The sequence below is a fragment of the Lytechinus pictus genome, chromosome 1, assembly GCF_037042905.1.
Source record: "Lytechinus pictus isolate F3 Inbred chromosome 1, Lp3.0, whole genome shotgun sequence".
Taxonomy (NCBI): domain Eukaryota; kingdom Metazoa; phylum Echinodermata; class Echinoidea; order Temnopleuroida; family Toxopneustidae; genus Lytechinus; species Lytechinus pictus.
In genome coordinates this window covers 43,577,304-43,596,340 of record NC_087245.1, presented here as the reverse complement: position 1 = coordinate 43,596,340, position 19,037 = coordinate 43,577,304, and the positions used below count along the sequence as shown (strand labels likewise).

The following is a 19,037-nucleotide window of genomic DNA, read 5'->3' as shown; positions in this document are numbered from 1 at the left end:
CGAGGTACCCCAAGTCAACAATGTCGTTATCATACTTCAGTAAGTGATTTATACCTCAACTTCAGAATGTTTTGTTATTGCTGGTTCATATAACTGCTGTCAGACGTATTTACACAAAAAATATATTTACTAACACAACATCATCTGTATACAGAACCTTTAGGGTTTACATGTATCCTAAAATCTCCTAATCACAAATTTCTAAATAATTTACACTGGGGATGTTTTTCATTTCACCAGAACCACTGTTTTGACGATGGTGGTAATGATGGTGTAGATGTTGGCGATTTTTCGCACCGGCACGCAGAACAAATTCAAGAACACAGTAAATGTATAGAAAACATCCGTCAAACAACAAATAATAGCTGGGAGGCCTTATAGTGAACCGGAACAGCAGCTCTTACTAAGTTTCGAGCTGATGAAAACTGCAAATATGTCCAGGGCGAAACTGTTCTTTCATGTATTTTAATCCAACAATTTTCGACGAAGATCTGTTGGTCATTGTCATGAAGGGTATTTGACAAAATATTGTCTATGTTTCTGGAGGCAGTGCGAAAACTCCCTACTATTGTTGGTGACGGCATCGATTATGCCTTCGATTGTCTAATTATATACATACATGTATGTTGCTCATCAATACACACGGAAACAAAGTGTAGACTTTAACTGACTGGGAATTTTTTTTCTATTGTCATCATACATGTAGAGATGACGAAGGTTTTAACAATAATAAGTTTTCTGTTCAAATCGACTATTAAATAAGAATCATATTTATTTAGCATATATTAAACAGTTTAACACAAAGAAGAGCCTTACTCGGAGCAAATTTCTTCAGATTAAAAAAAAATCAATGATATTTGAAGGAAAGACGTTTAACGATTAAATAAGGCTTGTGAGAAAGGGAAAACATACTAGTGGCTCTGGAATATGGTACAATTCGTATTTGTCAGAATGTTATTGAGTTTATGACTCTCCTTCGGGCCTACTCTCTATTGGCATTAGGGTAACGGGCTGAACAAAAAATGAACATAAAACAGATGTACATATACATGTAGATCACAATACCGTATAATTTTCCGGTGATGAAAAGCGACATACAGTGCAACATCTTTTCCTGTATTTCAATTTTCAAAATAACGATATGGAAATCATGTTTAATAATTTCGTTTCCTGTATACTCTTTCTTACACTGCATTCAGGTATTGTTGGTACACGCCGTTATTCGAATGAAAAATTAAATGTAATTAATTGTAGTGCTTTGATTAAAAAATGATAATCTCGAAATCAACAATATGACCTTCTGCTCTTCAATAAGTTCTTATTATTTTTGTTCTTGTTCTTCTTATCCTTCCATTTCTCAACCTTCTTCTCTTCATCCTTCCTCTTATCCCTCCTCGTCTTTCTTCTTCATTTACTCCTTGTTTTATCTTCATATTAATGGCATTGATTTTAACCTTACCGTACTCCTGCTACTTTTAGTATCCCTAAATTAGACCCCAAAATAGTCAATCTGGAATAAAATTATTAGAAATGTTTTTTAACTGATTTGAGTAGGTATGGGTGTCAACATTTATCAAAAAAAAGTTAGGAGGAATACGGGTCGGGGAAAGTGTTTTTTTCAAGGTCAAAGGTCAATGACCTTTTCATATATACTGTATAATGGTATCTCTGAGATGGAAAGGCGCAGGTTGGTGATAATGGTGTCAAAATGCACAAAGTCTTACCGGAATATCAAATAAAATAAAATTAAGTACCTAGAATGCACATTCACCGATAAAATTCAAGGTCAAAGCCTTTCAAAGGTCAATGACCTTTTTTTACATTATATACCATACCGTATAATGGTATCTCTGAGATGATAAGGTACAGGCTGGTGATCATGGTGTCAAAATGTGAAGAGTTAAGTTGCAAAATGGGTTAGGTCCACTTTGGACCATTCCGAGAAAAACCATGTTTTTTATTCTCACTTATTGCAATATTCTTATGAGAAACTAAATTGTCATGATGTACTACCCTACCATGTGAACATAAAATTAGGTATAAAAGAAATCTACCTGTCTTCAATTTTTTAATATATATTTTTGAAAAAATGTTCATTGTGGACCTAACCCCTTTTGCAAGCAAACTGAAATGAATCCAATCTCTTTTGATTAAAAAAGTGATTTTTCTTTGCCGATTTCAAAGGTACAGAACAGAAGGATTACACTAAGATAACAATTTTTTTGTTATCTTAGTGTAATCCTTCTGTTCTGTACCCTTTGTTACACATTATTCACTATGTTGTTATTACTATTTTATTTGAATGGTTTTGTTCTATTTTGTTTGTTTCAATGCATTATAGGCCTGATGAAGGCCCTACTGGCCGAAAGCTCGCAATAAAAGAGATACTTGGAAGCTACGTCTAGCGTTAATGCTTGAATTATTTACGCCTATACATATATATATATAATCTGTATGACATAAAAACAACCAAAAAATTATCCTTTGTGTTCATATTTTATTTGTGAATAATGTAAATAAAGATGGCTAATTTGTAATGAAAACATGGAGGTTTCATAATTTCAGTCTGAAACAATGAAGGTCATGGAGAATGTATTTAGGGGTCAGAGGTCAATGAACCCTGTCCAAAATATCAATGGAAATTAAGTAAAAAAAAAGTTGATAACCAAATAACACTTCTTCATATACTGCGCTGCGTTGCCAAAAGCAATGAAAAAAAATAAATGAAATCAAGTATATATTTTGAAATGATTTTTATTTTAAGTAGTAGCATTTAATGCATCATAATATCTAAATCAAGGATGTCGTGTCTTTTTCTCTCCAGCAATAGGCCACTCACCTCAATGCTATAATAAATACTATAAACTATTAGCTTAATCTTCTGAAAATGGATAGGATAGGTCTAACTCTCATGTCACAGCTAGCATCATCTGAGAGCATTTCTAAACAGCAGAGGGATGATGATGAAGATGAAATGAAGGCCATCATTAGAGCTGCAGCTTCTGTCATACTTGTAGTAAATGGCATATATATCAATTTCAACAAAGATGAATTCCCTTATTATTATTAATCAACTTTCGTTGCGAGCTGTCAGAATCTCTTGAGATGCTAATGCTGCAGGACAAAACTTCATATCTGCCCTCATGCCGTACGTCACCCATGATGCTATTTCTACTAGGTATCAGTATATACAAGGATCATGTATTTGGTCCAGAACAACTGATTGTAATCATGCACAAATTAGGCATATAATAATGAAATTTAAAAGGAGATAATAGCTTACAAGTACACATCCATCGACCTAACAACACTCCTACAACACCACTTCCAGTTCTTGAGAATCAAGCTGTGCAACATATAGATCCTGGTCTGATATCCCTTGACAGAACGTTAGGCTTTCATTGAATGGGTCAGATAAAAGTCCTGAAAATGTCAGAAGGTTTCCAAGAGTTTAATTACTCGTTGCTGAAGTTGAGACACTTAACTTCATTTACTATGACAAAAGCTGCTGCTCTAATGATTGCCTTGTTTTAATTCTTCATCATTGTCCCTAGCTATATGAAAATGTTCTCGGATGGTGCTTGCCACAAGAGTAAGGCCTATCCATTCAATTTATAGATTAATTTATAGTTTTATAGTATTGATTGTAGCATTTGAGGTTAGTGACCTATTGCTACAGAGAAATTAGTACCTTGATTTAGATTTATAAAATGCATATCTAAATGCTGCTACTTCAGACAACTTCATCATTTCAAATTATATCATACATGATTTTTTTTTTTACACTTTTGGCAATGCATTACTACAATATATATTAAAAAGTGCTATTTGATCTAAATTTCACCTCCAACTTGTATTTTGACATCATCAGTGGTCAAGGATTCAACTATTAAATTTGTGTTAATTTTCCACGCAGGTCAGTCTTTTTCCCATCAGAATCTCTATACCTACATGCCACAATCACGTTATATCGACCTATTTACTTAAGTTCCCTGGCGTTATTGACATAGTTGATTGACCTCTTACCACTAAATATATTTTTCATGGCCATTTTTTATCCTTATTTCAGAGTGAAATTATTAAACATCAAAGTTTTCATTACAAATAGATATCTTTCCTTCTATTATTCACAAATAAAATGTGAATATAATGGATTAATTTCTTTTTTGGGGGAATCATGCATGGATATATAAATATTTATCAACTTTTGACCTTTGACGTTGGATATCAAAGGTGAAGGATTATTCTTTTTTATTATTTTGTGCCTTTTTATATTCTTGCAAAAATTGCTTTTTAACACCAAAATCACGAACATGCAGCGTTTTATCTCAGAGATACCATTATACGATATATAGCCTATGTAAAAAGGTCATTGACCTCTGACCTTGAACATTATGGATTAATATGCATTCTAGGTGATTATCTTTATCTTATTTGACCTCCCTGTAAGAATCTGTGCATTATGACACAACGATAACCAACCAGTGCCGTTTTCATCTCAGAGATACTATTATACAGTATGATACATAATGTAAAAATAAAGGTAATAGACCTTTGAAAGGCTTTGACCTTGAATTTCATTGGTGAATGAGCATTGTAGGTACTTGATTTGATTTCATTTGATCTTTTTGTAAGAATCTGTGCATTTTGACACCAAGATCACCAACCTGCGCCTTTTCATCTCAGATAACATTATACCGTATATGGTATATAATGTAAAAAGGTCATTGACCCATGAAAGGCTTTGACCTTGAATTTCATGGGTAAATAAGCATTGTAGGTACTTGATTTTGTTTTATTTTATCTTCTTGTAAGAATCTGTGCATTTTGACACCATGATCACCAACCTGTAATATTTTATCTGGGAGATACCATGATACAGTATATTTAAAAAGGTCAATGACCTTTGACCTTGAAAAAAGCACTTTCCCCAACCCGTATTCCTCCTAACTTTTTGGGGGGTAAATGTTGACACCCATACCTACTCAAATCAGTCAAAAACCATATCCAATAATTTTATTCCAGATGGTTACTAATTACGGGATACTATTTCCTTGTTTGTGAATTATAACCTTCACCTCTACGTAATTTCAAAGGTGTTTTAACGTTCGTCTTCTCGAATATAAGACGAGAAGAAGTTGTTAACCAGATACCCGCAATCTCAAGAGTGACTTATATCATCTCTCACTGATAGCAGAATGATCAGAAGCCTATTTGCCAGATGATGTAAGCGTTTCCATCGTCCACTATTGGAACAGTCACACTCCATATGAAGTGGAGACTTTGCACGTACTGCATGTGGACAATATTCATTGAATCCCTGTCTTTTATGGCCATATATGTTTTAATTGGTTTCATATCATAAGGTCTTGGTTGAATGATAATGCTTTACTATATTGATTCCACAGATTAAAAATGGAGTCGACCTATATTTTCATCAAATGGAGAAAGAATGAATTATTGCATACATGTAATTCACGCAATACTATATATCTATCTTCTTCATGTTTGATAAGAAATATATGCCCTAAAGAAATAGTGGCTGTGTGTTATCAGTTCCACTTTCAGCCCTCACATATTATACGCCTACAACCATGGATGTGCATAAAACGGTTTCATGAAAATGAGCAAAAAAATTCCTTCATTCTTTGTTTATTGTTTAAATTTTTGTTTGGAGTGTCCACGTTATGCTCGTTTGAGATTTTTCTCTCAACTCGGACTTTAACCAGTGGTGTATCGCATAGATATACATTGAATATGAACTTCAATTATATGATCCTTACAATCAAATTGGGTAACGCACTTAGATTACTAGCCCACTACTGCCCGATGATGGAGAATGCCAGCAATTTAAAGGGATCGACGCGCAACTTGTGTCCCTTCGTACTCCGCCACAATCTGAATTGGGACCTTTCGCAATCCTCACGGACGCTAATATTAGGGTCCCCTAACACAAAAGTTAACGCTTAATCATACACTTGATTTTTAAGATTGAATGTGCATTATAGTCAATAGAATCAAACGTAGAAAACTGCTCTACAATCAATGCTAAACTTTGTGTTACAGGGGGGTTACAGGCCCTACAGATCTGCTTTTCGTGTGCAAAATCCTTTTCTGCGACACTCGCACCATACATAGCATGTATATTACGACTGATGGTTTGAGATATTCGAAATGAAGACCTAAAATAGATTATGACATGGATAAGAAAGTGGTTTTTCAAACAAATCGAGTACATATTGAGTGAGGAAAAACTTACTGAATGAAGGCTTAGATATAGATCATTACAGTCCATCGAATCGATATTACATTTAATGTGGATTATTGGTGTATCACTGGCAATTGATTTCATGGGTCAGATCAACCTCTCCAGCCGAACATTTCGCGTGAGTTGATATGTGCACACCATTATGTAATACATTTGAACTCGTTTCTTTTTGTTTCTTTTGTTTCTTTTGTTTATTCCTTCTACACAAACGATATGCCTCTCGCACACGATGTAATGGGCATTATGTTTTACTTCCCCCAGAAATGGGGATTAGATTCAAATTCCGGGGGGACCACTTCCATTAATGAGTGGATACCAGGCACGACCATGGGGTTTCGAAAAATACCCTAAACAAGCTGGGAAGTAATTCTTTTCCAGATTATGAAAATGCATCTCTTAACAAGAATTTGGCTTGTGAAACCCTACAAGTATTGGATATCCCTTTTTTGTCAGCATTTAAAACATCGTTTTGACACCCTTATAACGTTACATAGGCCTATACGTAACGTACCTGCCCACTCTGTCCCCTTTTACGCGTGGTCGCTCCTGGGATCCACTAATCAATGGAAGTGGGCCCCCCGGGCGGCCTCTCGAGCTCTAGGAGGAGTCAAATGTGGCTTTATGGAAAGTCGTCCTCAATGAGATATATCGCTGTTACCATAGTAGCAACCAAAATTTTGCACACGAAACGCATATTGAATGTTTCCGTCGCAGATGCGAAACGAAAAAAAAATCTCATGTCACACAATTTGCATTGCAGGACGACCATGATGACGGGCCCAAAAAGTCTCTTCCAAAATCAACTAACGTCGTAAATAAGCGTCCGCGTCCTCAAACGAAAGGTCCGGAATGACCCGCCGCGGCGCGCCGTCTGCGTGCTTTCTTACCCTTTATTTATTTTCACTCGTGAGACAGCTGGCCTTCTTACATGCAGCCATCACTCATTGAAGTGTTGATGTAGTATGTACCCGATGAACTTTTATTCGAGCGCATCACCAATGATGTGTTCCAAGATCGAAGAGCGTTTTAAAGATCTTTATACACTAAGTTCGCTACTCTCTAAAGGTGTAATTTGTCCCATCCTAATTGGAAGTATCGGAATGTAAACTTGGAATTGAATTCAAGATATGTGACGCCCGAAGATCATGACGATTCTTAGATATATCCGATACATTCGACAGTAGACATGGTAGACATCTAAAGGATACTGCACATCTCTGATTCTATTAGTAGAACAACGTGCCCAATAACGCAGTTGTATTTTTCCAGCCAACTTGGAGTTTGTCGTATACTGTAATTTTTGTATTGCGTTTTTGATTGATTTATGAGTGGAATAATTAAATCCTCGGTTTAACGGTGTGTGCGAAAATATTGTGATCATAATGGCTATCATCTTATTTGAAGAATGTGTATGCACCAACATGTATTGTATTGTTTTTGGAAAACATTTAATATAATGAGTGTCACCTTACCACTGTTCATCCTTTGTGGGGAGAGTGCAACACATAAAGCAATTTCTTAACAACTTCCATTCGTTGGATATAATCATATAAAAATACAGAATTGACCAGTTTGCCGTATAATCAATCTTTGATAGTTATTGCTCGTGGTATGACATGCGTTATGTAAATGAATACAAATAAGAAAGAACTGAAATGTTGAATAACTGTTATTCAATAGATTTGTCATTCAGTCTGAATGGTCTGAGCAAGATAAATGGCATATGCGTTCAGTGTATTGCTTTATTTTGATTGTTCAGATAACATATTCAAACGTCGTCCAGAAGTTTCTTCCACATCAGAGAGGAGTAAAGATACAAGACGACGGCAGTGACGGATGCAGTGATAATTTAAAAGATGACCATTACTCTGGACTATTATTTTAGTAATGCACTTCTTCGGACGAGTAATGCATTACTCGTCCCCAAAACGTCATAATTGAAATGGTGTGAGGAATGGGGACAATATGCGAGAACGTCGATGAATCTTACTGTTTGGAGTATCTATCTATCTATCTATCTACCTATCTTGAATTCCCCATGAAGTAGCCACGATGGGCTATCCAATCTGGACTTGGCGTGCCTGTCGCCATGGAGAGGTCATCTTCTTGATTATGGCATTTTTGTGTAGTATTGACGAGGGAAATGCTTTCAACGTATCTTCATTTGGGGATGGACATAGTAGGGGACGTAAGTAAAAATGAACTTTATATTTTTTAAAGAATTGTGACAAACACAGACGCGGCGATCAAGGGATTTTACTCATGTTATGGTTATAGGGCTACAAGAAGGAAATATAGTATTAATATAAATATTTATATATATATATAAATGTGTGAATTTATACATGTACAACAGCTTTGGCAACTCTTTTATTTAAATATTTTGTGAAGAAATGGATGAAGAGAACAATGGTAGGCGTAGCTTAAATCAAGGTACCCCAGAGCTATCTGCCCTTTGGAAAAAGGGTCCGCTGGGAGAATAGTTTTCAGAACTGAAGTTGCTTCTCTGGGTAAATATACCTATATTAGTATTATTATTATTATTATATAGTAGTGTTTGCACTTTGGCCGAATCATGCATGGTCGTAAAGAACGGGGGCAGACGATCTCTTTCCCCCTGGAAAAAATAATACGAAAAAATCTGGATAAATTTGGGATAAATTTTAACGGGATTCCACCCAAAGTTTGCAGTAAGTATTTCAAATACAAAAAGCCCTCGAATCCAGTTATGTCGCCTTGTTTTCTCACCTACATGTAGGCCTACTCCCGAACAGTTTACGTATTTGTTGTTTTGTATTAGGCATGGTAGGGAAAAAAGTTATAATTTATCGAAGTCCAATCTTCCAAATCCTTAATATATAAGGGTTTCGGACATCCATTTGGTCAATATCCCCAATGAGAAGTATAATAAACAGACATATGAACAAAACATTGAAAGAGATTTTAAAGGTAGAAAGACAAGTGTTAAACTTTCTTCGTAATGGCCGTTAACATTTTGTTCGAGAGTTAGAGCTTGTAATTCAAGTCTAAAATTAATGGTCGCGGGACGTGTCGCTTTATATTGTAGTATATAACAAGCAGTGGTGGGTAAAAGTGAAACTTTATATACACACCCTCACACATGTCCTGATGGAACATTTTATTTATATCTTGCTTTAGCTGGGAGACATTCCGACCCCTACCCCTCCCCCTGATAAACGTCATCTGGGGCCGTTTCATAAAGAGTTACAGCTGTTGTTACTTTGCCATAATGGCAACTACCATTGTAAGACCATTTTTGCACCCTGTGGGTTCAAAACTGCACCCCTAGGGGTTCAATTTAAAATTAAGGGGTGCAGTTTTGATCAGCAGGGTGCAAAAATGAACCCCAATCAGGGGTTCAATTTTTGAACCCATAGGGTGCTGATTTTGCATCAACCTTTCGGGGTTCAACTTTGAACCTTTATTTCTTAGTGTGCATCCAGTAGCGTTCCTTAGGATTTTCCACGGGGGGGGGGGCAAAACCGTCCGCCAAAAAAATTGACAAGAAAAAAAAAAAAAAAAAAAAAAAAAAAGGTCCTCAACCACAAGTAAAGGATTTTGAACCAGAAAAAAAAATTGACAAGCAAAAAAAAAAAAAAAAAAAAGGTTTCAAGCTCGTCAGGGGGGGGGGGCAAAAAAGGTATTCAGGGGGGGGGGGACAGGGATACGTCCTATGTGCATGGGTTGTGACTCGTCAGGGGGGGGGGCAGACTGCCCCCCCCCCCGTAGGTACGCTAGTGTGTGTATCATTTTAAGGTCAACGAACATGGCATTCGAATGGGTTGCCATTAAATAAGGGCAAAAATATGCCTTTTAAAGGTATGTAATTTACAGTTTCATGCTCTTCAATTATTATACCCCTTTTCCACTAGGACCAGGACAGCGTCAGGACAAGGCGCGGAATGTAATAATTGTAATCCGCGACCCTTCCGCAACCTGTCCGGACATTCCTGGGAGTATCCGCACGCTGTCCTAAACCCTTCCTTCGGCCCGTTGCATACAACTTTTGCCTTAAAAAACTCTGGCAAATATTTTGCCAGAGTTATTTTTCAAGGGGAAGTTTTAATGGCATAATTTTGTTTGCCAGAGTTTTTGTTTATTTACCAGATTTTTTCAAGGCAAAAGTTTTATGCAACGGGCCCCTGGTGTTCGGGAAATCAAAATTTGTCCGTATCTAATTTGGACGCGGATATTGAATTCCTGACACCTTCGGCACCTTGTCCTGAAGATGTCCTACCCTTCCTGAACCCTTCAGCGTCTTCCGGAAACCATCCGCTATCAGGTCAGTTTCAGGAAGCAAAGAAGAAGCCATGCGGAATGTTTCAGGAATGTGCGGATTGGAATAAGGAGGCAAGCGGACTGTTTCAGAAACATGGGGATTGGAATAAGAAGGCAAGCGGAGTGATTCGGGAACGCGCGGACAGGAAAAAGAAGGCAAGGGGAAGGTATTAGGAATGTGTGGATCCAATTCAAATATGTATGCATTGAGTACAGTATCAAAAGCCATTTGTGGTCAGTTGGCTAGAGGGGCAACGGGACATAATACAAGAAAACAAAATTACAAAAAGTAACGAAGAACGGGGTCAAGGGGCCTTTGTATATAACTTAAACAAACCTGAAAACTTAATATTTTAAGCAGTGTTTTAAACATATCACGCGAGCGCGATTACTTCGAGCGCGAAGCGCGAGCAGAAATTCTTTGAATACGCTCTGGCCTGATAAAAAAAAATGCAGTTTATCCAATGAAGAACATACATACTTAACAATCAAATAATGCGAGCGCGAAGCGCGAGCTGAACATTTTTGACATTCCGACCTACATGCTGGACATCTAAGTTCTAAGCACCTTTTTAATCAGGAAAGGTATATGACTACACACTTGATGCAAAATTGAGATTCTCACCTAAGAACGAGACATCTTACGTTTTGTAAATCAGGAAAAGGATGGGTAATTGGATATCTTCCTATATTAATAATGTGAGCGTAAAGCGCGAGCAGAAAAAATAGATATTCTGATCTTAAACTGGAACACGATTTATATCTCAATAAATATGCGTGCGTGTGTTTTAGATTTAGACCTAGAATCTGGCTGGACATTCTAATTACATTTTTTATTATATTATCAATAATGCGAGCGCGAGGCGCGAGCTAAAAATATTTGATATTCCGATCTGAAAAAAAAAATGTGAATTTAAGCGCTATTTCGAGCACTGTGTAGGAAAATTCTGAAGTGGATAGGGATCGCTCTTAATAAATGATGCGAGTGCGAAGCGCAAGCTTATATTTTTTTATTATTACATGTACTTTGACGTGCGACAGGGGATATTTTGTCATCATATGACTATGATGACTCTCTTCCTATTAGTCTTCCTAAGCGCGAGAAGAAACTTGTCCATATTCCATTCTGAAATAGGGACACAATGATTATTAGGAAATCATGAAAATATTTACTAATCTAATAAGCGTAATGAGAGCGCGAAATTGATATTAAGGCCAGAAAACTGGACATTTTGTAATTATGAACAGGACGCGTGGGTTAATATATTTTTATAAAAAAATAATGCGAGTGCAAATTGCGAGCCGAAACTTTTGATGAATTGTCAGCGCGAGCTGTATTTGTTGATATTTAGACCATAAAACTGCAATTTTACATAAGACTTCACAAAAACTTAATTTGTAAATCAAACAAAAAATGAAAGCTCGATATCCGAGAAATGTTTTGTATATTAACTTCAAAACTTTAATCATTATTTTAAGTTCCATAAAAGTCTATTGAGCAATATGTATCTCATAGATTAGGCAATGCGAGCACGAAGCGTGAGAGAAAATTTTATGTAGTGACATGAAAAATGTTTTTCCCTCATCTTATTTTATTCACTCCTCATTCTCCTCTTATTTTTCCTCTTCCCTTTTTTCTCTTTTCTCTTCCCTTCTTTTTCTTTTTCCTTTCTTTCCTTTTTTTTTCATTTTTTTCTCCCTCCCAAAAATTGTGTGGGGGGGGGGGGCAATTGATATTGTGTCCCCCCTTTCGAAAAAGTGAGGGGACGCGTCACCCTGTCCCCCTGGGATTTCAAACCATGGATGCAATATTCATGACGGATTTCTTTATTCTCGCCTGCTTCGAACTCGGCCTTAATAGCAAATCAAGGTTTCTTAAAAAACCACCACAACCCCCCCCCCAAATAGTACCCCTAAATTTATATTAAAAAAATATATGAACGATATTTTGTCTAACAGTATTTGCAGGTTGTCCGAAAATTATCCTTATTGTCCCAGTCCTTGAATTTTCCACTCGTGACGTTGTCCTAAGTGTGTCTGCTTCTGTTCTAATACGATCTGCATGCTGTCCGCGCCAAACGTCGAAAAATCTATTCAGAAAATCCTGTCCTTGGACAGTCCCATGAATGTCCTAAGACAATACGCAGACAGTCCTGGTTGTGTCCTAGGACAAGATCATTTGCATAATCTTTTACGGAATTTGGTTGCGGACAGCATGCTGAAATGACAAAAGTTGCTTCCGCAACCCTTCCTGGTCTTGTCCGCGCCCTAGTGGAAAACCGCCTTTACGAGCACCGTGGGTTTTATCTCGATCTCAATCATGTCAATATACGTCAAGACTCGTCGGGGACTCATGCAACTGCGCTCGCAAGCGATATGTGATCAATGTCTTAATTAAATTAGAAAGCATCTTGACCTTTTGATTGAATTGATGGAACATGGGCAGAGTGTATATACGACGATGTACGACGTATAATATCCGTAAGGAGAAAAACGGGATTTAGATTAGAGTGTTACGTGATCATTATAAATACACTATACCATTTAGGCAAAGTATTGAAACATTATTACATTTTCCTTTAAAAGGTAAAAGATAATTATACAATCCCAACACTATTTTTTCCTACATGTGAGTCATAACGAAAATCGTTATACTTAGGAATGTAATTATTGTCCTCTACATCTCAAGTTGCTTGTAAGGGAGGAATTTATACCAAATTTAATATTGGATTCAAACTTTTCAAGTGCAAATCAGACATTAAAAGATGGTGCAAAGTTGTAAAATTTCATACTCGTATTTAACCCATAATTTAAACTTCAAATATTTATATTTTTATCTTTCTCGAAGGGAATAATTGTGAACCCGCAATGGGATACTGGCTAGATGTTGCTTGTAAACAGATAGATAAATAAACAAATAAAATTATAGATGATCCAAGCTTTGAATCTGGAGGGCATAGTACAGAATAGTAATTTTATCGCTTAGTAGGTTAAATTACACAAAAAATTTAATTCGAATATTCTTTTTCACATTATTTCTATTACCTCCCGACACACTTCAATGGAAGTGTGAAGTGGGGGGGGGGGGGGGTTGAAATTGGGAGATATCTCTTAGAATGCGAACTCCCTAATCGAATCTAAGTCAATGGATCCTTATAAGAAGTTTTCCCAGTATCCATCTTTAAAGATATATGTATACGAAAGAACAGTGTCTATTCTGCCAACATCCATTATCAAAAAGCTCTTTTCATGCAAATAATTTGGTCAATCATGCGATTTCTGTTGTTTATAAAGGGAATTCATTACTTTCTGCTACCATTCCCATCCTGTTTCATGTTCTTACTTCACAGGATGACTTAAAGCGAACAAAATTGGTATCAGATTGACATTAAAGGTCAAGTCCACCCCAGAAAAATGTTGATTTGAATAAATGGAGAAAAATCAAAGTAGCAAAACGCTGAAAATTTCATCAAAATCGGATGTAAAATAAGAAAGTTATGACATTTTAAAGTTTTGCTTATTTTTCACAAAACGGTGATATGTACAACTCAAATGACACAGTCGATGATGTCCCTCACTCACTATTTCTTTTGTTTTTTATTGTTTGAATCATACACTATTTCATTTTTTATAGATTTGACAAGAAGGACCAACTTGACTGAATCATATAGTGTTAATCAATGCTCATTCCACATGTTCTGGGAGGAATTAATCGTTGTTTCACTCGACAATGAGGAGAAAAATAGAATCTTCCCTATTTCATATAATAAAATACAAAAGTAATAGTGAGTGAATGACGTCATCAGTCTCCTCATTTGCATACCAATCAGGATGTGCATATAACTGTTTTGTGAAATTAAGCAAAACTTTTAAATGTCATAACTTTCTTATTTTACATCCGATTTTGATGAAATTTTCAGCGTTTTGCTACTTTGATTTTTCTCCATTTATTCAAATCAACGTTTTTCTGGGGTGGACTTGTCCTTTAATGGTAGGAGAGGGATTTTTCTCACATTCTGGCTAAAGATTTTACATGGGTGAGATAAGCTCTATAGCTCATAATCTTTCGGTGGCTTCGAGTATGACGTCACTGGAAATCGGTTCTACTCCTCTTGTTCCCATTACAGTGCCTTGATTTGACAATGTCAAACGCATTTGTATCACTCTTTGTTTCAGAACTCAACGTGACCCTGTATAACGTTACAGTAAACGTGTGTGAACATCATCAAGCTTGCAATGATATTGGATGTGGCGTCTCGAACAGCACCGTGTGCAATTGTGACGATGATTGCGTCGGGTATGGGGATTGCTGCTGGGACTTCGCTACGACGTGCAATCGCCGTTATATTGACTATGTTTACGACTGGGAAGTCGGTCTTACGACGTGTGAGATTGTTATTGCCAATTCACCTCGTCATTCGATGCAATCGTACTTTATGGTTGGACGATGTCCCACCGATTGGCCAATCACGGAAACTCGCGAACTATGTGAGCGATACGATCAGAACGACAGTGTCATTCATTGGCTTCGAGTGGACAACCAGCAGGGGGTCACGTTCAAGAACATCTTCTGCGCCTTTTGCAATGGGATGGAACCACGTGACGTCACAGGCTGGACAGTCTTCGGGAATTGTTCGGAAGAGAATATAAACGTTTCGTCTACATGGTCACATTTGCAAGAGAAATGTAGCGACCTAGAAATGAAACCTGCGAATCCGCTAATCCTTGCCAAATTAAGAGCTTGTTCGTGCTGTGTTCCCTATAAAAATCCCAACGAGGATGCTGCATTATGTGGAGAATCCGTAGCGGATTCGTCATCTTCAAAGGCCTGTGCATTGTACAAGGCACCTATCACCGTTGGGCGCAGGGAATACAACAATCCTCATTGCTTGCAGTGTGATATCTCTCGCAATAACATCGACAGTAATATTCATGGTGGGACACCGTCACAAGACTTTTGCCAACGAGAACGTTATGGACCTAGTTCAGAATATGTAGAAAGTGACGTTTTTACATATAGACTTCACTTCGTAGTACCAGTATCAGTCTTCTTCGACCTTCCTACTATGGAAACACTTTTTAAAATAACCAAGAAAGGGTCATTCGAGGAAAATGTGAAAAGCTGTGAAAAAGGGAGTCTGAAGAGCTCGGGATTTGATGACAAATGCGACTTTAAAGCAACAATTGATGATTTATGTGATAATACCACGTCACATGGCTATGAAATAACGGCAGAGATTCGATTGAATAGAGAACGTGTCCAAAATATAAACGAAAGTACTGTGTTGTCCTCACTACTATACTTCCTAGAGGATCTTTTCAAAGTTCCACTAAAGAAATTTCAAATTCTTGATAATTCAGCGTTTTGTTTTCCTAGAAATGGCGGTACAATTTACACGCCTCTCTCGAAAAGATGTAAATCGGTCTTAAATGTAACAGTATGGCTTGATTACAATGAATATGGACGTTATTTTGATGATCTGATTTCAGATATAAATATAAACTCTATGATCGCTCCTGCTGATTTTATTCCCCAGCAACTAGACATTGTCCGAGGATGTCGTAATCAGGATGCCTTGCCTAGAACTCTATGTCTCGGCAATCTGGACGATGCTTTAAACTCAACGAATACCATGACGCAGAACAATTGTCTGAATGAGGACTGTACATACGTCGTTCTTACGAGAAAATTAAAGACACATTTACATTTTGTAAATGCTTCAACCAAAGATCTCACTGTGTCTTACATCAAACAATCTTGTATTGTAAGATGGTGTGAGCTTCATTTCGCCGAGGTCAATAAAAGTCTTGATGACTATGATTTTTTTAACTCTGCTGCTGGGTCAATTGGAAATCCATTACAAATAAGCATAACTATTAGTCGATGGAATCAAACGCACGTTTTTGTTTGTTCATCGATGCAAAACGATTCCGATCGTATCTTTCAGGCTCCCCATCAAATCTTGACGCTTGTTGGATGTGTCATATCGATTATAGCATTGATGCTTACCCTTCTGACCTATGCACGTTTCCCACTGTTACGGAAGACTACATTTGTGAAGCTCATCATGGCGCTCGCCGGTACCCTGCTCATTGGACAGCTTCTCTTGCTTGTCTTTCTTGGTGCCGCAAGGTTTAATGCTAAAGCATGCGCTATACTTTCAGTAGTAGCACACTACGTTTGGCTTTCTGTCTTTACCTATATGCTTTTGATTGCTTTCGAGCTGTACCGCACGTTCGGTCGGAGAAAAACGAAGTCGACTCGTGGCGTAAAACCGAGCGTATTTATCACATACCTCACCTCTGCCATGGCTTTTCCCCTTCTTATCATAATTCCTTGCCTGATATTGCACCTCTTGAGGCGGACATCACTAACCTATGGCGATATCTCTAGAGGTTGTTGGCTTGGTGACGCCAGTGCGAATCTGATCGCCTTCGTTTTACCCATCACGCTTATCCTTGTGTTGAACGCGGTAGTTTTTGTAGCTACAGTGTATCATCTCTGCACATCTCGAGGAGATGCGTTCAAGAATGACGTGAGGAAACGCAGGACAGAGGCTAGGAGGAACCTCCGAATATCAATGAAGGTACAAAGAATTTGCTTTCGTCCAACTTTTTTATGAAATAGAAGCTAAAAAAAACAACGATAACATTAAAAGTGTATTCATAAGAGAAAATGAATTCTAGTTAGATTTGTCTATACACGTAAATAGCTAAGGAGAACATTGTATTAGTGTTTAGAGAAGTAAAGACCGCCACTTCTTCCAATTTGTTAAGAGCTGGTCGTTCTACTTTGGAATCAATGAAATATCAGTTAAACTATTTGAGATACACCATTTTCGCAGCATTCTGCAATCGTACACTCTTAAAATATTTGGGCCAAAAATGCCCAACTCTTGACCAACACTGGGCAACATACTCTCCACACAACTATTGGTTGAAATCTGCCGCAAAATTGGGTAATAAAACTAATAATTAGTAACTTGCTCAATTGGATAATAATTGCCCAGAATGTATGTATTTTATTAACATCATACATTACCCAACACAGTGGACAGTAGGTTGCCCAACATTTTAAGTGTGTATATGGTTCTCTTACTTACATGTTCTGTTTATAATGAAGGCACATTATTCGGCTGATGTATGGCGAAAGGGAACGTCGCCCTTCTGCTTGAAAAATAATCCTGCATAGCGAATTATCTATCTCAGGTTTTCAATCGGTACAGAAAAAATGCATATGATAATCCTATATGAATTCGTGTTATGATAATTTGTGTACTCACACATCAACCATGTACATACATCGGGTGATGCACTAATCTTGCGTCCACATTCTATAAATTCTTGATTGAAATGCGGTCATTTCATCAAGTAAATTAACTTTACATTCATATTTTCTATATGTAGACATCTAAAATAACCCCCTTCTCTCTCTCTCTCTCTCTCGAACAGATATCCACTCTTATGGGGTTTACTTGGTTCTTTGGATTCGCCGCTACGTACCTTGATTTCGCGGCCCTGTGGTATATATTCATTCTACTAAACACACTACAAGGGTTCTTTATATTCGTAAGCTTCATGTGTAATAGCAACATTTGGCGACTGTGGACGGCAGGGTAGATGATTACTTCTGGAATTTTAATGTGTAAATAGTTCGATTCAAATTCAATTTATTCTTGATAATCATTAAAACATCATCAAATTGTGCATTCCTACATAGAAATATTATTACAAGAATAGAAGGGCAACAAAAAATTAACACTTGAAAATAAGCCTCCAATAAATAGAGTAATTAATACAAGTCATGTACACGTCAAATGAAGAGGGGAAAAAGCGAAATATTTTTTTTACATGTTTTTATTAAGGATTTCATTCAAATGAATTACATAAACTCCAGATAAATACAAACAAAATACAAATCTTCAGTTTATATCAACAAGGATATGCAAAAAAAATACATATATATTTACCAAAAACTGAAGCAAATAAGGACGAAATGAAATTTCTTAAAATTATACTTTTACATCTATATAAAAAAAAAAAAACTTACTTAACTGAGCCCCCAACCCTCTATGTATTTTAATAATAATTAATATTAAATGACTAAATGATTTGCAGGAAAACCCATGTGCTAATTGGGTACCGGTAGGAAACAACCGTCATTGTGGTTGGTTTAGCAAGTTTGCGCCTAACAAGCTGCTTGGAATGCTATGAATCCAGTGACCGGGTAATAATAATTGTGAAGCGCTTTGAACAGTTGTAGATTGATAAAACGCTATAATAAATGCCAATTATTGTTATCACGGTTGTGAATGCTAACGAAACGATGATCTCGATCACAAGTGTAGCTCACATTGACTCAAAACTGGAAGCTTGTTTCCTTGTTGATTGAAGAACTTTGTAAAGTGTTACCCTCAATTTCCTTTTAACGCTAGAGTAACATTTTTAGTACTTTTTGTTGTATATTGTT

General features: G+C 36.8%; 1 protein-coding gene across 1 annotated transcript; it reads left to right on the top strand.

Annotated features, from left to right (window-relative positions):
* Window positions 1-7,207: 7,207 nt before the first annotated feature.
* On the top strand, window positions 7,208-18,456 carry LOC129267793 (uncharacterized). The gene is made up of 3 exons (XM_064105832.1): window positions 7,208-8,456; window positions 14,744-17,154; window positions 18,020-18,456. Exons 1-3 carry the CDS (start codon window positions 8,321-8,323, stop codon window positions 18,185-18,187), a joined length of 2,715 nt encoding a protein of 904 aa, XP_063961902.1. The 5' UTR covers window positions 7,208-8,320; the 3' UTR covers window positions 18,188-18,456.
* Window positions 18,457-19,037: the final 581 nt, after the last annotated feature.